The following is a 25304-nucleotide window of genomic DNA, read 5'->3' on the forward strand; positions in this document are numbered from 1 at the left end:
CATGAAACACTACCATCTTTCTGAGGCTCTAACATCATCTCCACCTTGATCTAGACTCCCTTGAAACATCAGAAATAACTTCATGTTTCAATAGATCAGTCTTAAATACACTTAGTCCCGCCATGAGTAATGAATCTGCCGCCTAACTTTCAATCTTGTTAGGAAGATTTCCGATACAGACCTTGTCACTTTGGTTTTTGATCTTCAAATTTGTGTTTCCACCATTTGGAGATAACAATTCACACTCTCCTTGAAGAATAGATATGCCCCTTTATCTTTCTTATTTGCAATTTTGTTTAGATTCCTAGATCTCTTTTACACCCATAATCAAAACCCGGATTGCTCTGATACCATTTGTTGGAAATTTTGAATCGTTAGATTGCTTAATTTTTAGAGACATAGAATTTGATCACCGAGTTTCCAGTCTCCTACAACTTCCACTATCAATCAAAGAGTTTAAAACAAACGCTCTAAACCCTCAAAAGAAAAATACAACAAATTATAAGAAAGATCAGAGAAACTTTACCTCCGAACGACATTACTCGAACAATGTCTCCTAAAATTTCTCCTACACGATCTCTCTCAACTCCCTCTTTGTTCTTATACTTGTGTTTTGGATGTCCCAGTCACTATCTTCGATTTTCATGTTCCTGATTGTCTTAGTAATGACCGTCGTTAACCAGTAAAAGGAAAACTTATTTAGTGACGGTGTTTGTTCGGTTTCCTACCAATCAAACGGACAGCTATTTGATCCAAAATTAGTGGGCTGTAATTGGGCCTAACTACCCACAGCTTGTATATCTTAGGAAAAAAATCCGAAGCTTTGAAACTGTGTTAAAAACTATTTATTTCTATCTGTAGATTAACCGATTAACAAAAAACACAACTTATATTTTATATTTACATGTGTATCAGTGTATATTATATTACATGTGGGGGTCAAAACTAAGTTGTTCCAGAAAGATTGATATCATATCAAATTATTAAGACTTGGGACTATATTTCTTTTTTTTTTTGGTTAAAATGTTAGGGACTATATTTCTTGTAAGAAAACAATCAAACTATTCATGTCTCCCAAATAATTGTACTTGCATCTCTCAAAAGAAGGACACGCTTTTTCATCTTTTTGTTTTCTATTATTACACATCTTCCCTCCTTTTCTTGCGAGCAGCGAATCCATATCCTTTGTTAACTACGTTACTAATATTCTCTGCGCTAAAGCATTTATCAACCTAAAAACAAATACCTGGAAAAAATGGAATATGAACCTTTCTTTGTCCCCAAAGAATATATATATCGTTCTGTTACCATACCACCAAATTGACTTAGAAACTTCTATATCCCTAAGTTACTTTTCTACATTATCTACGCTTTAGATATGTCTGTTTTAGTGATAGTTAGACTCCACATGATTCATTTATAACAAAACTATTTGGCGAATACTTACTGAACTCATGTTAGGAATAGACCCCCGGTCCACATAACTCTTATTGTTTTATATATGCTTAATTATATATAATTTATAGTTATGAATGGTCCTAACCACTGTTAATATGGTTTGGGATAATACACCCATCGGATCCAGAACCTATGGATTAATATTCGCATATAAAACTAGTAGTGAGAATAATCCCAATAGATTAGTGAAGGAGTGGGATTTGGTTGGAATCTTTGTCAGAACATTGTTTGCTTTGTCAGCTTTTAATATATAAATATTGTTCCATTCTATAGAGTATAGACAATCATATTAAATCGAGGAAGATTATTAACAAAATATAAGTAGTGGAATCATTAAATATAGGGTTTTTTCAAATTTGGCATAAAATTTCAAGTTACACAAAATAATCCATATTTATTTTAAAACTTTTATTTTCTCTATTCTTCTAATAAAGGTTGAGCTATTCTCCAAAATGCTATTATTTTTCCGTAAACGAATCTTTTACCTTATCATTCTCATATTCACCAAATATTTACAATATTGTCATTGCCATCAATATCTTAACCACACATGAACAGTCAATTTGAAATTCTTAATACACCAAAATTTTGATTTTTACTCTTCGTAACTCATTACTTATGCACACAAATCATATCTTATTACTTATTTACACAAATCATATCTCTTTTATTTTCACTTTAAATTCATCCAAAAAACTAAGATTTTGATTTCAAACTTTATAAGGTTTATAGAGACATTGAATCTCACGATTCTTGGTCACTAACGACTTGGTAGCTTTTGTAGTGAAGTTATGAATGTTTGGAGAAGCTAAACAATTCATCTCACAGGTTCAAGGTATAAAATCGGTTTTTCAGATTTGTTCGTAAAGACTTTCAGAAGACTTCATTAGATGTGTTCTCCATCGAGAAGACTTCCCTTCAAGTCTTTTAACTTTCTTTTGTTAAGAAAAAAAAAACAAAAAATCCTAGAGAAAAATTCTCGAGAAGTCTTCTCAAATAAACAAGTTAGTTTTTCAATTGACCGAAGTTTGTCAGAAATTTGACTTCTTATATAAGACTTATCGGCAAATCTTCTGAATTTTATTCTGAAGTCTTCTCCCTGCCCAAGAAGTCTGCGTGGTTTAGTTTTGCAATGAAAAATAATAGTAAATAATGAGAAGTCAGAAGTCTTCTAAAATATTATTCCGGGTTTTTGATCAAACATTTAGTTACGAGATAAGACTTTTAGAGAAGTATTCTTTGAAAAATTAAATATAATCAATTGCAAAAGTATCCCAGGTAGATTTCTTGCGACATTGAGAAGACTTTGGAAAGACTTCTATAGAAGTCTCTCCCGAAGTCTTTTCGGATAAATATGTTAATTTTGCAATCGACCGAGAAGTCTCTCCTGAAGTCTTTTCAAATAAACATGTTAGTTTTGCAATCGACCGAAGTATGTCAAAAAATTTGACTTTTCATAAAAAACTTCTTGAGGGATACTTCGAGAAGTTTTCTCTGGCATTTTTGAGAATTATTCAAATTCAAAAGTAAGCTAATATTTATAAAGAAATACTTTTCAGGATGTCTTCTGTAGAATAGACTTCTTAAAAAGTCTTTATTCGTAAAAATTTGCAATTAAAAAACGTCCTAAATAGAAGACTTCTTAATAATTCTTCTCGGAGAAGACTTCTTAAGAAGTCTTATACGTTAATCTTTATTAAACTTCAATTTCCTCCAAACTTAAAATAAAATTTTAACATTTCTTGTTAATTCATGTTTATTAGTTAATATTGGGACCCCTGAGTGGAATTCGTAACTTAATTTGTGATAATTATGAGGTTATAGACATTCATTTTTATTAATGTTTCATAACTTTTGGAGAAGTCTTCTACGTTAGTTTTTAAAAATTTATATTTTCAAGAGTGGTAAGTAATTTCAAGATATACATATATATATATATATATATATATATATATATTTAAAGTGTTAAGTAACTTCAAGAATATCAAATTATGTGGTTTGATTTGTTTTCTTAGATTATAAAATATACTTTTTAACTTTCATGAAATTTAAAATTTAAGTTTTCCGTTTAAATTTTTCACTTAAATTATAGTTTCCCGCTTAATTTACGTTAAGTCTACGGAAGAGACTTCTTGAGAAGTTTCTGGAGTAGTCTTCCGAGAAAATCTCTGAAAGAAGACTTAACTTGTTCTTCCATTAATTTTTTTTTAATCTTAAGAAATCTTCTGTTATTGATCGTATTAAAGGAAGACTTTCTGTAAGATTTTTAGTAAAATCTTCCGAAAATTCTTCTAATGAGACTTATGTATTGTTTGATCTTTTGTGTGTTTGACTAAGTTTTTTGTGAGAAGCCTTCCCTTTTAGTTTTAGTAAATTGACTAAATTTTTGTGTTTTTTCTGTTTTGCTAGAAGTGGGTATAATAGTTAAAATGTATTTGGCTATCTAGTATCAATAACTCTAATAATATTGTCGAAATCAACATATTTAACATCTTTCCAAATTTACAAAATAACTCATAACTATAAGAATATACATAACAATCATAAAGCATACCATAAAAACAATTACAATTGGATCTTGAGACCATTCCTCGACATAGATAAGCTTGGATTTTACTTAAGTGGCAAAAAAATTAAGAAGGCTTCGTAAGATTTCAGAAGGTTTCAGAAGACTTCACTTTAGCTTCGAAAGATTTTAAAAGGCTTCAGAAGATTTCAGAAAACTTCGGAAGACTTACTCCCAATATGTCTTCCGAGAAGTCTTCCAAAATTTGACTCAGGTCTAAAAAACCTTCATATTCAAAAACGTTCAAATGACATCAAATTTTTTAAAAAACTTTATAAATAAATTTTTGTATTCGTAAATAATAAATAAAACATTCACATTATGTTGAACCTATAATTAACTTCTTAGAATCAAACATATAAAACACACAAATACATATTCAAAATTTATACATCTACTTTTAAATAGTGAAAGATAAAAACCATGTAATGAAAAACCTGCAAAAAAAAATAGTGAGAAAGACATAAGAAAAATTAGAAATTGAAATATAGTTTGGAAATTTTCCAAAATTGACTTGTGAAGACTACAAAAGACTTTGGAAGACTTCGTAAAATTTCTGAAGACTATAGAAGACTTCGTAAGATTTCAGAAGACTTTGCAGTTAGTCTTCCGATATCTTCCAAAGTCTTACTTAGATTTTGAAAAAACCTACAAATTCAAAAACGTTCAAATGGCATCGAAACAAAGAAAAATTTCAAAAATAACTTTTTTATGTTTAAATAATAAATAAAACAGCCTTATTATGTTGAATTTACAACTTTTAAAAATCTAACATATTAATACACACAAATACATATTCAAAATTTATAGATCTATCTTTAAATTAGAAAAATGAGAACAATGTAATGAAAAACCTGCAAAACAAGATAAATTAGTGAGAAAGACATAAAAAAAAAGAAACAAGTTTAATGTTTTCAAGTTCTAAGAGATTAGAAAGATGTTAGAGAGTTTTAGAGTGAGAAACATTAGATTTTTGTTGCAGCTATTTGAGAAAAAAAAGAGAATGTGTAAATTTTCTTTATATATGGAGATAAAAATTTCATTAGATTAAATATTATCGATTCACAAAACTTCAGAGAAGTCTTCTAAAACCTAAATTTACAATTCGCTGAGAAGACTTTCCTAGATGTCTTCTAGTGCATTATTCTCATGGAAGACTTTGATTTATGCGGAAATTCTACTTTCTGTAAGTCTTCTAGAGGTTTTCTTTTAGTCTTAAGCATGTCTACTTCTCTATAAGTATTTTGTAATTTTTTGTAGTTCTTCTAAACATACATATGTCAACTTAAAAAAATTAAAAAGATGAGATTCAAATTCTAAATCTAAAAATATCAACAATACTATAACATATGTTACAAAACTATAAACCAAAGACTATCATGACTCAATCTACATCCACTCATCTATGTTAAAAATACTTTAATTTTAGTAAAACTAAGTTTTTATCATTTAAAAGGTCTAGTAATACATAAATTCGATTTTTCACTTTCAAAATATTTTTATAAATTTAATTAATTACATTTAAGATCTAATGCATGAGAAAACTTCTAGAACACTTCTAGAACACTTCTGGAAAACTTCGATTTAGACGGAAAACCTATTTTCTAAAATTTAAGCGGAAACTCTAAATTCTACTAAAATTTAGGCGGGATATGTCAGAAGACTTTCCAAGAAAGTCTTCTGTGAGTCTTCCAAACCTTATAATCAAATAACTAAGCAAAAAACAAATCTTTAGACTTAAAAGATACTTAGTATTTATATCAAGTTATTAGATAGTCGCTAAACATCTATAAGTCAAATTTAAAAAAAAAAAATCAAAATTTAACCCTAAAAATACTAACAATATTATAACATATGTTGTCGTGCACATGAATGAAGAGCTACCAGTTTGGTTTACAGAGTCTGTCTAAGTCTGTATAAGTCGATGACAAAAAAAAACTATAACATATGTTACCAAACCCTAAACCAAAGACTATCATAAATCAATCTACATTCAATCAACTATGTTAAAATAATTCAATTTTAGTAAAACTAAATTTCCATCATTTAGCAATTTTTATTAATACATGATTTCGATTTTTCCCTTTCAAAATATTTTTTTTATAAAAATTATTAGTTACTTTTAAAATTTAATAAATGAAAATAATTCTCATGGAAGACTTCTCGAAGACTTCGATTTAGGCGGAAAATCTAAATTCTTCTAAAATTTAGGCGAAACCCCTAAATTGTACTAAAAATTAGGTGGTCTCTGAAAACTTCTTGGAAAGTCTTTTGTGAGTCTTCGTGACTCTGTAATCAAATAACTAAGCAAAAAAAAAATTCCTAAACTCAAAAGATACTTAAAAGTGTGTAAATCAAGTTTTTAGATAATCACTAAATACATATATGTCAAATTAAAAAAGAAAGCTAAGATATCAAAATCTAACCCTAAAAATACGAAAAATACTATAACATATGTTACCAAACCCTAAACCAATGACTATCATAACGTAATCCACATTCACTCATCTATGTTTATTATTACTTGATTTCATTTTTTTCCCACCAAAATATTTTTTATAAAACTTTTAAATTATTTTAAACATCTTTATAAGTCTTCTCGGAGAAGACTTGGTTCTAAATCTTCTACGTGGAGAATTATAATGGTAAAATTCAGTACATATTTTTTGTTTAGTCATAAGGAAGTTGGTGTAATTTCACTAGTTTAAAGTTATTTTTGTATTTGATTGAATCTGAGATACACTTTTTGTATTCAAAATCAAGCTTTGAGTTATTCTGGCAATCTACCCTTAATATAACGTTTATCTCTATCATTGTTTATCTCTATCATTGATGATGAAACTAAATTAAAAGAATGATAGTGTGGAAATGAGGACGTAACGTAAGTTATTGGAATACATAATCTCTAAAAAGTTTTAAGTGATTGGAGATGGAAGTATCGTTTCTCCTTGACGTGTACCTCTAAGTGGGAGCTGACGCTGAGAAAGGGACCCTTTAGTCAATTATTTATTCAAATAATTCCAACAAATCATTATTCTGTTACATATTTATTCATACGAATAGTACGAAATTTCTCTCGGCGACAAGAATAAACACAACAAACATTCCTTTAAAATTCACTGCTAGGAGACCTCGAGAAGATTGTATGGCTTGGATTATTTTTATATGTAACAAATAAAAGAGGAATGATAGTATCATAAACAAAATTTTAATCTGTATAACAAAAATATCTTAGTTGAATTGAAAAATTCAATTTTAACTAATATATCTAAATAATAATCAAACTGTTGTGATATTATATATCCAAAATTATACGTCTAATTAAAATAACATAGTTTTATTTAAAATAAACCATACATATTGATTACAATATAAAATATCAGAATAACTAAAATTTAAAAATAATATATTAATAAATTATTATAATACATTTACTTTATAAATATTTATATCAGTGCATGAGCACGGAAAAATCATCTAGTAGTATCATAATAGAGGAATGATTTACCAAAAAAGTAATTAAAGAGAATAGTTTTTATTCTCGAGCAAAGACAGATACTACTGTGAGTGAATCTGGGTGGTCAAAATATTGTTTTGTTCACAATCACATGGTTTCCGCTATATGTGGGAATGTGAGTGCATCTGCTGTGAATAACCTCAAAATATAGAAAATCCAAAAAGGTTTGCAACTACTTATTTGTCATCTGTATGATTTATATTGGACGAATTTGTTTTTTTTTTCTTAAATTGAGAATAAAAAAACACAGATGATTATGCTGGTTTTAGATGAGGATTTTGAATGTGAGTGGAGAAATATAATTTCATGTTAAAATTTTAAAATATTCTATTGTAAGTTGGTATTAGAGCATCTCCAATCTATGATATATTCACTTCTAAATGCTATAATAAGAGAAAAAAATTCAAACTTATCTCTATTTTTTCTTCTAGAATAAAGATTGCTATTTTTCTCTATTTATAGAAGAATAAACAATATTTTAACTTTCAAAATGTTATAAATATAATTATTTGATAAAAAGAATTGTAATTAAAACAATTACTTTATAAAGAAATACTGTTTTTATAAAAATAGAATCACACTGTTTATTTAAAGCATCTCCAAAAAATACTCTATCACTTCAAATATGGATGTTTTGTTCTTCAAAAAAAAATTCAAAACTTCAAATTTGAAACTTCAAATATTTCACTACTCAAAATTTCAAATTTAAAGTTTCATATTTTATTTGCATTTGGGTCCTTATTGCATATTATATTTATGATTCTTAAAATATTGGTTGTTTATCATTTTAATCCTTATAATTAATTTTATATCTCATAAATATTTCAAATTTGTTTTCATAAATTTATGTTTTACACATAAAATTAAATAAAAACCTTGAAATAAGATTTAAATATTTTAAAACTAGATTCATACAACAACAATATTACTAAAGAAACAAAACAAATGTATTAATTGATCATCTATGAGAGTATTACGGAAACATTTATACAGGTATTTTACTCATAATTTAACATTTAGTTGTGTATTTCTATGTAAAATTATATTTTATTGTAAAATTATATTAATTATTATTGATCTAATATTTTTATATATGTACTTGTTATTTATAAAGTCTTATAAATTTAAATTAATTATGATAAATATAAGGACCATAGTATAAAATATAAAATAACTGAAGTTTAGTTTAAAGTTTATTTTTGGAAAAGGACACATTTAAACTTCAAATATAAATTTTGGAAATTTCAAAATCAAATTTATTTTTGGAGATGCTCTTACCTAATAGTCTTTTAAATAATTTAGTTTAATCAAAGTCATAGTTTTATAAAAATAAATTTTAAAGATTAAAATTAAATAGAATTAATTTTTCAACTTTCATAAATAAAAAGTAGTTGTTTTTCGTTAATTTTCAACTTTCATTAATGTAAAATAAATAAAAACTTTTGAGAACATTTTTAGATGCAAAATTAGAAGAATGCATCGGAAAAAAATAAATCTCTTTTTCAAAGTTACTATTTTAGAAATAAAATAGAAAATAAATCGGAGATGATCTTAGTTGCTAATCCTTCGGTACAGGCGAAAGTAGTTGATTATTTTTAACTTTAGTACCAAACAATAAACACACAAATTTTCTTAAACATTTTTTCTTATAAATATACATTATTATATGATGTCTTAAAAGGAGTTGAGTAAAACTTGAACGCTAGCTTTTAACATTTGTTTAAACTGAAACAAGCTGATGATGTAGAAGATCTGAACATCTTTAACTCTGAGTTGTGTTGTTTTCAGTTGTTCTAATCGTTTTCTCAATGTGTTTGACTAAACAGGAAAAAGCAAATGATAGGAACTTGACCAAATAAAGTTTGATCCAAATAGACTGTGCAACAATGTGGGGGGACCCTTTTAGTTATCTTTCTCACATATATTTTTCAAGTTATATATATTTAGCATTGATGAGATAGTTAAGCCCTCAGGGATATGGTTTGAAATGTTGTTTCCAGCTTTCTCCGTTTGGTTTTACACTTTCCCCTTTTTCATGTATATATACTATATACTATACCTATATATTGTATTCCTAAAATAACACTAAAATAATATTACTTAAAATTTGGTAAGGTCTTTTATTTTCGAATATTAGGTATGTTCTTGTTAGAGTGATCATTCTGCTACATAGAATTTCCAATCATAAAACCGATAGTCACTTGTTCAAGCATACAATGGTGGTGGGTGAGCTACCACATGCTTTTTTCATCAACAAGATTTTTTTTTTTTGCTAAAATATTTTCTATTAGATTTTTGTTCTACTTGATCTATGATAACAAAAATATACAATGGGGAAAATTGGATGATTATCCGATACGTAAAAATAAATTTGTAATTAGGTTTGAATTCAGGTTGCTGGACATTACAAAAATAGTTTAATGAAGTTTTAATTCAATTCAGTTACAAAAAAAAAAAAAAAAGTTTTAATTCAATTTACATCATATTTGTTAGATTATATCGATTTGATTTGTAATTTAAAACAGATTCGTTCAGTCATTCTGTTTTTAGATTTAGATTGATGTGGCTTGAAGTAAACAATTTAAAATGCTTCAGCCATAACAGTTGAATAAATAAATTAAGGCTCGCTTTTGTCATGTTTATATTATATATACTTCTATTTTTGTTACAGAAAAAAATATCTACAAAAAAAGTCATGTGAGTGTTTGGTCTTTAGACAAGGTCTCATCCGTATTTCGTTTGATTGTGTTTTTTCCTTTTCCTTTCTCTGTAGAATCGTGCATATATTATTACGTATAAATTACTTCCACTTATAGAGTGATAGACTAAAAAAAAAGAAAAAAAAAAACAGTATGTTCAAAACTGCAATAATGTTTTTTTTTTTTTGCTAAATAAGCAATAATGTTGGTTATTACTTATCAATGTATAAGAAAAATTTAGACAAACGTCGTATTTTTAGGTTTTCAGAGGTAACGTTCACTTTATTGGTTTTCGTTACTGTTACAACTTACAACGTTTGTGGGCATCCCTTCACCTTTTTCATCGCTTATACAATATTAGCGGCTTTAAAGGGATCGTTTCTGGTCAATGGTCGGTCTCTTTTGCTTATCTAATTCCCCTTAATTGCCTCTCAAACACTCTATATAGCTCAGAGGATTACTAGTTATCTATAATCGATAACTGTTTTTCTCCTTCTAATTAGAATATATTTTCATGTCTCGCTGATTTTAAGCTGCTTAAACAGTGAGACTATTGTAGCATAACGTAAATACTAAGAAGATATTCGCATACAGTCATGCAATAGTTTATTCGAGGTTGTTTCAGTGGATTCGACACTATCTGAATGGTTGGTTACTATTTAAACAGTGTGTAAGTGTTACATACAATTAATGATTACTTATACTACAATTCCATTTTTTATCTTTAAAAGTAAGATTGATACTATAATATTTTCGAAAAAACATCCACTAGTCAAGCTGTAAAGCAGTAAGACTAAGGAATACTAATTAAGAAACACCACCTTATTTTGGGTCCCAACTAATCACCTAACTAACAAACGCAAACTCATAACTAGACGTCTATATACACATGCATAACCTTATCTATACGCATAAATTAGAATCTCTGCATACACTTTAGGTGTCACATGGAAATTTCTTATTGGATACGAATGTACAAATGTCAATATCTCGATGTCATAATTTTATTTATTTATTATTTATGTGAATTTTTCTTATAATCATATCTTATAACTTGTAACTCTAGAAAAAGAAACATTAACTTTTTTTTGGGTAAAAAAAAATAAGAAACATAAACATGTGATGTATATTATGCATGTAAGTAAATTTCGAAATCGTAAAATAGCAGCAGGTTTTTTGAGAAACTGACAAACTGTAAATGATTTTGAAATCTCTACAACCTCAAATGTTAAAGAAAAAATTACTACTCGATTAAGAGTGTTTGTTGATACATCAAACATTAATCTCCTTTTATAGCAAAACTTGTTTTATCTAAACTTCTTGAGTTAATGTAAAACAAAATAATAATAATATAAATTATTGTTGATGTATATACATACTCTTACATCGCCTCAATTACTTTAGCAAGCGGGACAGAAAATACAAAGCATGGTTATCACGTCACGATTCCACACAATCAACATATGATGATTGATAAACATAAACGGAATTCGTTGTTTTTCTTCATATCAAAGCATCTCCAACCCATTTCTTTCTTAGAAAAAAAATAATAATAAAGAAACTGTAAAATGAAATAGAGATGTGTTTTTGCTCAAATGCATTATGTACATTTACCAAAAAAAACTATATTATTTACTAAATAATGATATTTTCTTCTATAATATAGCATTATTTAGACATCTTTCAAAAAAAAAATACCATTATTTTATAATAGAAAAATATAGCAGTCTTCTATTTTAAGAAAATACATTGGAGTAAAGAAGATGTAAAAGATCTGTTTCTATTTTATAGTTTTTATTATTAAAGATGGTCTTCCAAAACACTACCAATAAAATAAAATAATTAACCAAAAAGAATCTAATACGCAAAATAATAAAATGAATTATACGTCACACACAATCCACAACGTTAATTCGCTTGCTTGCTTGCTCTCTCTTCTATAAATCATTTCGTCACATTTCTCCTCTCACAAAAACATTTTCTATTAGGGAAAAATAATAACCTCAAAACCACTTATTTTGTTCTTTCTTTCTCCTTCTCTCGGTGTAAGAAAATGGAAGGAAGACAATATTACGCTCCAAGAGAAAACATAGACGGGAACAGAACAGCCATGGGAGGACCTCACTCGCCGTGGCATTCACCGATTCCTTATCTCTTCGGTGGTCTAGCGGCGATGCTTGGTCTCATCGCGTTCGCTCTTCTAATCCTCGCTTGCTCCTATTGGCGTCTCTCCGGTTATCTCGACAGTGAGGAAAACCAGAGCAGGGACAGAGATCTTGAAGCCGGTGACGCGAAACCTGAGAAGGCTGTAGCTTTGCCGGAGAAGTTCTTGGTGATTATGGCCGGAGACGTGAACCCCACTTACTTGGCGACGCCGGTAGAAAAAACCTGTACTTCTGATGGTGAAGATGGTGATGATGAGGTAGACGGTAATGATCAGGTGGTGCAGAAGAGTAGTGATAGTAACAGTGCGACACATTGAGAAACAGAGGATGCGAAGGGACAAACAGAGGATCGTCTACTTTGAACAGTTCTGAAGAACTGGTCTGTATCTGACTCGGTTGCTTCTGGTTACCGGGTCGGGTCAGAGCTCTACATGATGGGTCTGACTCTTAAAGTGGTCAATAATTACTAAACAAACAAACAGATGGAATTGGGTTGTGTTCTGATTAACAATGTTATTTAATCTCAATTTTTGCATCATTAATTTTTTTAGCCTTTTTGATTGTAAGTATGTAACTAGATTTTGATCCGCGCTTCGAAAGCACGGGTATTATTTTTCACTTTTATGAAATATATAATTTTTTTTGTAATTATTGAATATATTTATCTTAGTAAAACATTTTTATAATAAATTTGACACATAGAGTGTTTCTGGTAAACTATGTATTTTTCTAACTTTGTTTTATTCCCTCTCTAATTAACATATTTATTTAGCTTATTGTTAAAATAAATGATTATAGACTTTGATCTAGGTGCGCGGATGCATATTTTGAAAAATATGATGATATTTGTTTTTTATGTAATTATTAGGATTTGGCAAGGAACATAACCGATATCGATCCGAAAATATAGTACCAAACCCGAACATAAATTGATTAAATACTCAAATTATTCAAAATTTTGTTATTTAAAAACCGAATTTAATCCGAACCGAAGGATTCGGGTACCTGAATTTATCTAAATAGATTTATATACTTATATATATATATATATATTAATTATTTTTAGATTTAACGTATATAAAACATCAAAATGATACTTTTAAATTGGTTTAAAATACTTAAAAATATATATAGATAGTCAAAAATAAATATCTGAAATAGTTAAAGCATATTCAAATCACCAAAAATACTTAAAATAATTATTGATTTTGTATTCATAATTTTAAATCAAGCCAATTGTTATGTTAAGCTTAGGTATTCTGACATATGTTATTTAAACTTATAGGTATTATATTATTTTATTTAATGATTTTGAGAAATTTAATATATATAGTGATTTAAAACTTTAAAAATAATTTAAATGGGTTATCCAAACCCGAACCAAACCCGCAAAGATCCGAATCAAACTCAAACAAAAATTTAAAAACATCCTAATAGGACTGAAATCTTTGTACTCGAAAAACGATCATAACCAAACCCGTATGGGTATCCGAAAACCCATCCTTAGTCATTATTATATATCGTATATTTTCATCATATAATTAATAGTATTTTATACGTACAATCATATAAGTAATCATATAATTAATAATATTTTATATTTACCATTATATAAATAATTACATATATTATATTTTTAGAACTTAATATGAAATATAAAAATTATATTTTGAGTTGGTATTTCAAATCGGGTTTTGTATTATATTTTTCTTATATATATTGACAACATTTTTTATAATGGACTTAATAACTTAAGCCCATTACTTTTTTTGTCTAATACTACTATCTTTGTTTCCAAACAAAACTAATTAAGGGGGGTGTATTCAATTTAACATTTGATGTGATTTGATTTTTAATGGAGTTTTAGATGATTTAAATAAGTTGCAGAGATTTAGGTGATTTTTGTTAAACTACTCTAGAATATCACCTAAAACCATGGGATTTGAGTTTTAATTTTTTTAACTAAGAAACTCCACCCAAACACTCTAAAATCACCTCAAAACTTTAAAACTCCACAACTTAAAATATTTTCAGTAACAGTGGATTTCAGAGTACTTTACGAGATGTCAAATTTAATAACAGTGGATTTTAAATGAGTTTTTAAAATTCATGTTTGGATAACAGTGGATTTGTCATTTTAATACAAATCACCTCAAACTCTCGGTTGAATACACCCCCCTAATTTTTAAAAAGACTACAATCCATGTTTCCAAACACTTTAATTTTTTTTAATACTCCTATCCTTGTATCCAAACATCTTCATTTTGTACTACAACTTTAATAATATAGATAGTATAATGTTATACAATTATATCATTAGGGGGTCTAAAAAGCTTTATGATTTGGACTGATTCATTTGAATGCAAAGGTTATATATTGACATATATACATCTCTTTTCCACGTTATTTGTTAGACCATGATATTTAGGAGACATATTTATGATAGACCAGATATGTCACATAAATTTTCTAAAAAGAAAACAAATATCTAACAGTTAGAATATTAATTATATTTCCTAAAATATTAGAGAAAGATCTTGGTAAGATGCGTTTGATATGCCGCCAAAAAAAGATACGTATGATTACATTTGGTTGTTATAATAGATTTGGTTATATGTTACATAGGTTGGAATAAAAAATAAAAGGGTCCAAACAACCTTGCATAGATAGATTTTTTCAGAATGTTTCTCTTTTAATAGAATATATTCACAAATTATGTTCCATTTCTAAGTTATTATGGAAAATCCGAAAAATGTAAAATTTCGTAGACTTTTAATGGAAACTTTATTTATATGTTTGTGATTTTTCTAACTACAAATGTAAACATAAAATAATATTGTGACAATATGATAAAAAGTGTACAGTTACGGTCAAGCCCACTTCATGTTTTCCGCGGGATTAATGTGACAAGTGGTTCGGAGAGTCTTCAAGGTTAGAAAATTGAAGGCAACTCCAAAAACACGTGTGAAGATAGACTGAAATAAATTCTCATAGGTGTCTCTGATGCGGCGAGGTGAAGCAGTTAGCTTCAATCAATGCCCTTTTACTAGTTGTGTAATTTATCTCATTTTAGCATATCTATTACTATAAAATATGGTTTTTTCTCTCCAGGTGACACGTAAGCGTCCACGTCAGAAATTCAGCGTCTGTCATCTCGACATGTGTCTGCCTGGTACTAAACGCACCGTTCCATTTATTCCTCATCACATTTCGTTTGGGCACTAATGTGTTACACGGGCTTTTAGGATGAAGCTTTGAGAAATCCAATAAGTTAGAAGACTTTAAACGCGTCGTTTTCTGCTTCAGTGATTGAACCACTGTTCTTCTCCGCCATCGCAATGAAACTCCAATTTTAGGGTTTCGATTCCTCTTTCTTCCGCAAATCCTGATTTCCACCGATTACGCATTCATCTTCTTAAAGTCTTCATTGATTCCCATCATCCACGATCTCCATTTATTGCATGTTTCGCTCTTGCAAGGCGGTGGGGAAATCTCTGTATAAATAGGTCAGAACCCTGTTCTCTTGAAATCATTCTGACGACCTATTCAAATATATATATCCCTTTGTTTTCTTGAGATCCTGATAGAAGTGTTGTTATTCTTCTGGCGATCTCAAATATGGACGTTGCTCATCCACCGTGGAGGTGCTGCTTTTCTGGTTTTGGGAAACCAGAAATCATGGGAATATATATGCTTCTTCTGGATTCTAAGGTGATTTCGTTTTTCAATTTCATGTTCATCATAGATTTGAACACATAACCTTTAGATTCATGTTTAACAGAATTATGATTCGATATTATTTATTTCCTCTTTGTGATATGGTTTTGAATCCAGTTTTAAATTGTGTTCTTCTGTTTTAAAACGTTTTCAGGCGACGCTCATGCCCGTGAACCGTCTTCCCACCTACCAGCGACACTTGAAGGGGTGGGTTCTATGTTCTCTTTGAGCGGCTTTGATGTCACTAGGTGTAATCAGAATTTAGACTTTCAGACTCTCCTTTGTTGATACGGTTCAATGATTCAACCCATTTTGATGAGACATACAATAATGTTCTATGAGTGAAATCAATTAAAAATGTTTGTTGATACATACAATAATTTTAAAGTTCTACAAGGCTATGGCTTGACTGAGCCGACGGCTATAATTGCTTTTATTTTAACTGAAGAAGAGTCTGAGAGGTACGAATCCTCTGGTTTGTTTTCTCCAGATGTGGAGGCTAAGATTGTGGATCCGGATACGGGTGTTGTCTAGGGGGTTGATCAGACTGGCATGGCGAGCTCTGGTTCCAGAGTCCTACCGTGATGAAAGGTGTTTGTTTCTTCTTGAAAAAGTGATTCTTTTGTGTTTGGTGTTTGATATAACACTGTGTTGAGTTGTTTTTAAAGGTTATTTCAAGAACGAAGAAGTTACTGCTTTTACTATTGATTCAAAAGGATGGTTGAGACTGGAGTTTTGTGTTACATTGACAGTGAAGGTTTTGTCTTTGTTGTTGATACTTGATAGATTAAAGGAGCTAATCTACTGCAATGCTTTTTTTTCTTTTATCTACTGTAATGCTTTTTTCTTTTCTTTTATCTACTGCAATGCTTATCAGGTAACAAACAAAAAATATATAATGAACATGTGTTTGATCTTCCTAATGTTTTAGAACTTATAAATTTGGTTAGGTTAGAAGCAGTGTTGCTAGCTCATCCTGTGATTGCTAATGCAGCAGTAATAGTGTAATACCGTGAGGACTTGCTTTTAAACATGACCCCATCACTAAGTTATTCTCTTTAATGACCTTTCTGGGGGAGGGATGTAGCTCTTACTTTTCTGTTTTATTGTTTTTGAAGTATCCCTGACAATAAAGCTGGGGCAATATCCAATGGAATATATCGTCAGAACAGCTGGAAACAACTTATCCGAAAGTGGAATCATGAGCTTAGTCGCATAGCAGGTTTTTTCAACCATGCAGACCATGTTTGTAACTAATCCAGTCGTGGTTCCTTATATTATTCTGAGTTTTGTTTGGATCACTTAGGTATAGAAGAGGATGCGTAAGGTCACATTTTTGTCTTCAAACCCCAAAAATCCCTCTGGCAAAATTATAAGAAGAGAACTTATAAAGCTCCAGCAGGAAGATGTGTCCATCAGCCTTACCTCACACTTCACCATTAGTTAATTCATTTATTTTAGTTAATTCATTTATTTGGTTAAAGAAAAATATAAATTATGTTTAATTTTTTTTATTAATATTATAATTTTTCTTTTTCTTATCAATATTTAATATAAATTTGATTTAATTAAACATAAAAGTTAATATAAAATAACTTTGTTTATTATAAATTATACATAAGAATATGCATGTATATATTTAAAATTATAATCTTAGATAGATTTTTTTATCTATTTATTTTAATTAAATATATTAAATAAATTGGCAAAAAATTGTATAATTATCAAAAATCAACATTAAACAATATTTGTAAAATATGTAAATATATAAGAAACTAATGATTTTAGAATAAATTTTTATAATTTTCTAAAAAAGTTGTATAAATTTTCAAAAAAATTAGAGATAAAATTGAATAATTTAAAATATATAATTAAATGATATTTCGAAATTTTAATGAAATATTTGAATATATATATATATATATATATGTAATGATGATTTATGAGTTATTACCATATTCTAAAAAAAATTGAAAAATATAAATCGACACTATATATAATATATGAGTTATTACCGTATTTTAAAAAGTTTCCAAAATTATAAATTAATATTAAATATAATTATTGTCAATATCATATTAAAGTATAATTCATGTCATCAATTTTAATAACTATGTCATATTATTTTTGCGAAAAATGATTGTAAATGATATATGGCAAAATTACTTTTCAAATGATATATAGGAAATTCCTCTATAGAAATCTCCATCAAAACTGAAGTATTGATATACAAACTTATCAAGGCTTATACAGAATCTATGTTTCTCTATATATACAAACATAATATATTATATAGATAAACAAAACACTACACTAACTATAAAATATAATCTAACAACCCCGAACCAGTTGGCTAGGGAGAATCTATAAATTATCAAAACTATATAAATTAGTGGAGGTCTTATAAAATATGGGCAAACACTTGGAGATATTTTATGAAATATTAAGACCAAGATCCACATAGTTTAAAGTATGTTAAATTTTAAAATATCCATTATAACTAATGATATTTTATGTAATTTTTGAATTTGTTATCCCGCCCGTAGGGCGGGCCGACCCTAGTTTTCTATATGTAAATTATAAAGGATATTTAGAGGTTTTGAGAAAGAGCTACCATCCCTAGGTTTCTTTTTTCCTATGTCATCTTATCTTGTAGCCCTAGTTCCCTAGCTAGGTTTCTACTTTCTTTTACTTTGAAACTATGCCTTCTTTAAATATACATTCGTTCGCATTTTCAAATCATGATTTTTTTTTTTTGACTAAATCAAATCATGATATTAAAATGGGTTACAAGCTATAATAATGAATTATCCATTTATTTTCATAGTTGAATTTATCAAATTTTAACTTTAAGGTTCAACATCACAAAGTATTGTAAGCTCAAGAATATTCAGCTTACTAAGAAACTGTTTGGATACGCAAGAGCAAGAAGATTGTGAATCTGTGATCGTTTCACATATGATGTGTCTGCGAAGATTAAAAAAGTATATCCAAGACTGTGGAGATCCTTGTGTATAAATGAGAAGAGATATATAGAAGATTAGGGCAGCCGTTAACAGAAAGAGAAGGAGCAGCCGACTTAGAGTGAGATAACGAAGTTAGGGTTCTTAAAGGTTTAAGACTTGTAAAAGAAACAACCGATGTTGTGGATATAGATTTTGGATAGTTAGAAATTGGTCAGTGGTGATATAAAAAATGTTTAGTCATGTAAATCTGATTGAATCTATCTTATTAAAATAGAAACATTACGTTGGACCTAACATTTATTTTGTAAGTTTTTAAATTAAATACACATTTATACTTTATAGTTAAACATACACTAAATCACTAATGTTCTTTTCTTTATACTACTATCCATGTTTCCAAACAATATACTTATTTCTTTATACTACTATCAACGTTTCCAAACAATATACTTATTTCTTTATACTACTATCAATGTTTCCAAATAATACAATAATTAATCTTAATTATTTTATATCTATCATTTTCTCTTTAAAATTTTGTAGAAACGTCATAATTTCATAAATTGCAAAATAGTGAACTTTAAAATTTCGATTCTAAGATTACAAATTATGAAACTATTACAATTTAAATCCAATTAGATTACATATCGGTCATCCATCAGTTCAATCGGTTAGTCTCGGGTTTAGTGATTTTTAATATGAATATTTTAAAAACATAAATTGAATTGTCAGATCTCCGGATTAACCGGTATAATCACAATCGGGTTGAATTTAAAAATACTGATTTAAATGCAAAAATAAATACATTTTTAAATACATTACTCTTTAAATTACCAAAATATTAGTGAAATTTTTCATGTTAAAATATTCCGCGCTTCAAAAGCGCGGGTCAAAATCTAGTAAGACTATTAAATTTGTTATTTTAATGAAAGTATTTGTTGAATAAGAAATTACCGAACCTAATTTCCTTGAGTATCCACGTTCTAGGTATTTCAAGTATCATCATAATATTTGGCTTAAAAATTGATATCTACACATGTTGAAGGTGTATGTTAGAAGTTGTAGTGTTTCTGAATCATCTTGTAATACATCACACTCAGGGGTGGTTATGAGATTTAAGAGGTTATAGGCGATTTGTTTAAGATTTCAACTAATTTTTTTATTACAAAACTGAAATCTAAAAAAAAAAAGTTTGGAGGACTAAAGTCAATGTTTCATTCGGCTTTGCATATGATGGGCTTTGATCACACTTATTTGGTTATTAGGTCGTGAAAAAAGTTGCTTTGAAATTATTTGTGGCTTCGGCTGTGACAGTTGAAAGTTGAAACTCTTGCGATTAAAGCTGCTCTCTTGGAGTCAGTATTTTTTTACTAAATGATCTAGATCTTTTTTATATTGCAGAAACTTTATCACCATGGTCAAGTATGGATCTGTGAAGAGTTTATGGACTTAAGCCTCTTCCTCTTAATGTTATGGGCCAAGTCATATGCAGGCCCACTCCAGCAGTCTTAACCTAGTCACACACACAACATATATAAGCTGAAGTTAGTGTTGTGATGAGATTAACGTAAGTACAAGGCAACAAAGGTTTACGGCAAGAAGAATCAAATCATCTGGTGAACAGCAAGAGGCAACAATACAAGATCAATCACTTAGGCTTAAGCATATTGTATCTAAGGCTATTGTTGGTTTCCTCTAGCTAGGAGTATTTGGTTCTTTGTAAACAATTACCTAGCACACTAATTTGGTGTTGCTAGTGTCTCTTTGATCTAGTGGATTTTGGGAGCAGGAGTTCTCCCACGAGACGTACCGCGCCGAGGGCCGGGAACTCGTTAAATTGGTTGTGTCATTTACTTTCAGTTTTGAACCTAGATCTAAGCTAACTTGAATCTTAAGTAACCTAACCTATAATCTTTACAAGTGGTATCAGAGCTTCCGGTTCTACACAGTAAGGTTACTTAGGAGAGAGAGAGAAGGTAATACTGAGTACCTGACTCTATGGTGAAGTCGAAGGACCGTGTCGAGATCGACAGGTTCGAAGGTGATGGGGACTTCGCCTTATGGAAAGTTAGGATGCTTGCTCACTTCGGAGTGCTCGGTTTGAAAGTGATTCTCACCGACGAGAAGCTCTTGAAGGATGATTCTGATTCAAAGGATGAGCCTGAGTCTGCCATGAAAGACACCGGAAAGGGACTGGCTGGTATTGTTAAATCTGCACCTGCAATGGATCCAGCCAAATTCGAAAAATCAGAGAAAGCTAAGGATTTGATTGTGCTCAACGTTGGGAATAAAGTCCTAAGGAAAATCCAACACTGTGAGACTGCTGCTGAAATGTGGAGCACATTAAACAAGCTTTACACAGAAACCTCTCTACCGAACAGGATTTACCTACAACTCAGGTTCTACACTTTCAAGATGAATGATTCAAAATCTATTGATGAAAACGTAGATGAGTTCCTAAAGCTAGTTGCAGACCTGAGTAATCTACAAGTCGAAGTATCAGAAGAAGTCCAGGCAATTTTACTGCTAAGTTCACTACCTAACAAGTATGATCAACTCAAGGAGACTCTAAAGTATGGAAGAGATACACTGAGCCTAGCTGAGGTTACTGGGGCCGCTAGGTCCAAAGAAAGAGAGTTGATTGAGAGTGGAAAATTTACCAGGTCTGGTGGAGAGGGACTGATGGTCGAGAGAGGAAGATCAGATCATCGCCGGGGTAAAGGAAATGGAAAAACCTCACATGGAAGATCCAACAGCAGATATGGGCGCTCGAAGTCACGCCCCAGAAACAACAAAAACTCAAAGGGGTGTTTCATTTGCGGTAAGGAGGGCCACTGGAAGCGAGAGTGCCCTGACAAGAAGCCATTTAAAGCACAGGATTCAGCTAATGTAGTAGCAGAGTCTAAGGAGCCACTGATACTTACCGTAAGCGCACAATATGCCAAGGATGAATGGGTAATGGACTCTGGTTGCTCCTTCCATATTACACCTGATAAAAGCTTTCTGTTTGACCTGGAAGAATTCAAAGGAGGAAAAGTGTTAATGGCAAATAACACACACTGCAACATTCAAGGAATTGGAAAGATTAAAATTCTAAATGAAGATGGTTCTACTGTGATCTTAACAGGCGTGAGATATATGCCTGACATGAGTAGAAATTTAATCTCTTATGGAATGTTGGAAACATCAGGATGTAGATATGAAGGCAAAGACCTTATGGTTAACTTCTACAAAGGTGACAAGCCGGTTATCTCAGGAAAATACAACCAGGGACTATACTATCTACAGGGAACAGTGTCCAGAGGAGAGGCTAATCTAACGAGGGTTGAGAGGAATATGACTAATATTTGGCACTCACGCCTCGGTCATATGAGTCTCAAGAATATGTCTGAACTTGTCAAGAGGGTTTCATTGTCGACAAGGAGGTAAAGGAGTTGGATTTCTGTGAACATTGCATTATTGGGAAGTCACACAAGCAGAGCTTTCCTAAGGCTAAACATGTGACTAAAGGAATTCTAGATTACATTCATTCTGATCTCTGGGGATCTCCATCCACACCAGATAGCCTGGCTGGGGCTAAGTATTTCGTCACATTCATTGATGACTATTCAAAGAAAGTATGGATATATTTCTTGAAGACTAAAGATGAATATTTTCTAAGTTCAGAGAGTGGAAAGCAGAGGTGGAGACAAAGACAGAAAAGAAAATCAAATGTTTAAGGACAGACAATGGCTTAGAGTTCTGTAATAAACAGTTTGATAGCTACTGCAAACAGGCTGGTATTAAACGCCACAGGACCTGTACATATACTCCGCAGCAGAATGGGGTTTCAGAAAGGATGAATAGAACTATTATGGATAAGGTAAGATGCATGCTAGCTGAATCTGGTCTAGATCAAAGCTTTTGGGCAGAAGCTGCATCGACTGCCATCTACCTAATCAATAGATCACCTAACTCAACATTGGAGTTCAAAATGCCTGAGGAAGTATGGTCGGGTTCAAAACCAGAGTTGGGGCATCTCAGGACGTTTGGATGCTCAGCTTATGTCCATGTGACAGAGGAGAAAACAGGACCCAGAGCCATAAAAGGAGTGTTTGTAGGATATCCTATGGACACTAAAGGATACCGAGTATGGATAGAAGATGAAGGAAGGTGCAGGACAAGCAGAAATGTTGTGTTTAATGAAGATGAACTATACAAGCACACTGTTGAGAAAAAGAAGGAAAGCACAGATGCAGCTAAAGGGAAGGAAAAACAGGTCGATAAGCGCTTGAAGAGAAAAGTATCATTTAGTGATGAATTGATCAGGGGACCATCTTCGTCTTACTCCCCTGACACATCTGAATCCAAAGATGCTCCTGATCAAGGTGGAGAAGATTCATCATCGGAAAGCTCAAATAGCTCTAATGATACTGAAACGCAACAAGAAGGGGAGAGTGAGAGTGGTGACACTGGAACTCTAGACTCATATGTCCTGGCACGAGATAGAGAGAGGAGACAAAACGTGAGAGCACCATCTCGATACGAAGATGGCAACTTTGTAGCTTACGCGCTCAATGTTGTTCAAGATCTCGAGATTGAGGAGCCTAAGTCGTATGGCGAGGCTATGAGGAGCCCTCAACGAAAGTTATGGAAAAATGCTGCTGAAGAGGAGATGGACTCCCACAGGAAAAACAGAACATGGATCTCATTGATAGGCCTGCTAAGGCTAAACTAGTTGGATGCAGATGGCTATTCAAGCTAAAGCCAGGGATTCCAGGAGTTGAGGATGAGCGCTACAAAGGAAGGTTAGTTGCTAAAGGATATTCTCAGCAAGAAGGGATTGACTACAACGAAATATTCTCTCCAGTAGTTAAACATGTATCCATTAGACTCATGCTCAGCATTGTCGTAATCTAGACCTAGAGCTAGAACAGATGGACGTAAAGACAGCATTCCTACATGGTAGTTTGGAGGAAAGGATTCTAATGGAACAGCCAGAAGGTTTCATAAGACCAGGAACAGAGAACAAGGTATGCCTATTGAGAAAGTCTCTGTATGGCCTTAAACAATCTCCAAGGAGATGGAACCACCGGTTTAATAGCTTCATGAAGGACCAACTGTTTGAACGCAGCAGCAAGGATCTATGTGTTTACATGAGAGATATTCAAACAGATAAGGCCATCTACTTACTCCTATACGTCGATGATATGTTAATTGCCTCAGGAAACAAGAGAGTGATCAAAGATCTCAAGGAGAAATGAGTGCTGAATTCGAGATGAAGGATATGGGAAAGGCTTCAAGGATCTTGGGCATGGACATCATAAGAGATAGAGAGAAAGGAACACTGATTCTGTCTCAAGGAAAGTACATTCAAAAGGTCCTAAAGACGTTTGGAATGATGGATGCAAAGGCTGTTATAACTCCTACTGCATCACACTTTAAGCTCAGAAGCCTAATGGACGATGAGTTAAAGGAAGAGGCAGTACATATGGAAAGGATTCCGTATGCCAGTGCCGTGGGGAGCCTAATGTATGCTATGGTTGGCTCTAGACCTGATCTAGGTTTCGCAGTGGGATATGTATGTCGCTACATGAGCAAACCAGGAAGGGAACACTGGAAAGCAGTTCAGTGGATTCTACGGTACTTAAAGGAGCTATGGAGTCTAACCTAACCTTCACGAAGCATTCTAAGATGTGTGTGGAAGTTTCTCAGACTCAGATTATGCTACAGACAGAGATAGAAGTCGCTCAGTTACAGGTTATGCTTTCAAGTTTGGAGGCAATACTATTTCGTGGAAATCCTGTCTACAATCAGTAGTGGCCTATCTACAACAGAAGCCGAATATATGGCTATGAATGAAGCAGCTAAAGAAGCAATGTGGCTAAAGAAAATATGCTCAGAGTTGGGGTTCAAACAACAAGGTATTAAACTACACTGTGATTCTCAGAGTGCTCTAGCCCTAGGCAAGAAACCAGTCAATCACGAAAAGACCAAACACATAGCTACAAAGTAACTTCATTCGGGATCTAGTGGAAGCAGGCGACATTGTGCTATGCAAGATTCATACAAATGTTAACCCTGCAGATTTCCTAACGAAGACAGTACCTGGGTCAGAAGTTCCAGCTTTGCTGCGAGCTTTTGAACATCCACTGAGAGGGCAGAAATGGCTCCAGGTGATCCCAACGTCATGATTCCACCTCGCATAACCACAAGCAACAAGTGAGTTAGTGGTTA

The 25304-nt window shown here is 31.1% G+C and overlaps 1 protein-coding gene and 1 long non-coding RNA gene across 2 annotated transcripts; both read left to right on the top strand.

Moving 5' to 3' along the window:
• The first annotated feature begins 12203 nt into the window (after positions 1-12203).
• LOC108825917 (protein GLUTAMINE DUMPER 3) lies at positions 12204-12958 on the top strand. Its single transcript, XM_018599276.2, has one exon. The coding sequence runs from the start codon at positions 12294-12296 to the stop codon at positions 12720-12722; it is 429 nt and encodes a 142-aa protein (XP_018454778.2). The 5' UTR covers positions 12204-12293; the 3' UTR covers positions 12723-12958.
• Positions 12959-15899: 2941 nt separating this feature from the next.
• Positions 15900-16713, top strand: LOC130499918 (uncharacterized). The gene is made up of 3 exons (XR_008938779.1): positions 15900-16116; positions 16277-16329; positions 16613-16713. It is a non-coding gene; the product is annotated as an uncharacterized LOC130499918 (long non-coding RNA).
• Positions 16714-25304: the final 8591 nt, after the last annotated feature.

The sequence above is a fragment of the Raphanus sativus genome, chromosome 9, assembly GCF_000801105.2.
Source record: "Raphanus sativus cultivar WK10039 chromosome 9, ASM80110v3, whole genome shotgun sequence".
Lineage (NCBI taxonomy): Eukaryota > Viridiplantae > Streptophyta > Magnoliopsida > Brassicales > Brassicaceae > Raphanus > Raphanus sativus.

Excerpts from the sequence above, each read along its gene's own strand:
- LOC108825917 (XM_018599276.2), top strand. The coding sequence starts at position 12,294 with ATGGAAGGAAGACAATATTACGCTCCAAGAGAAAACATAGACGGGAAC.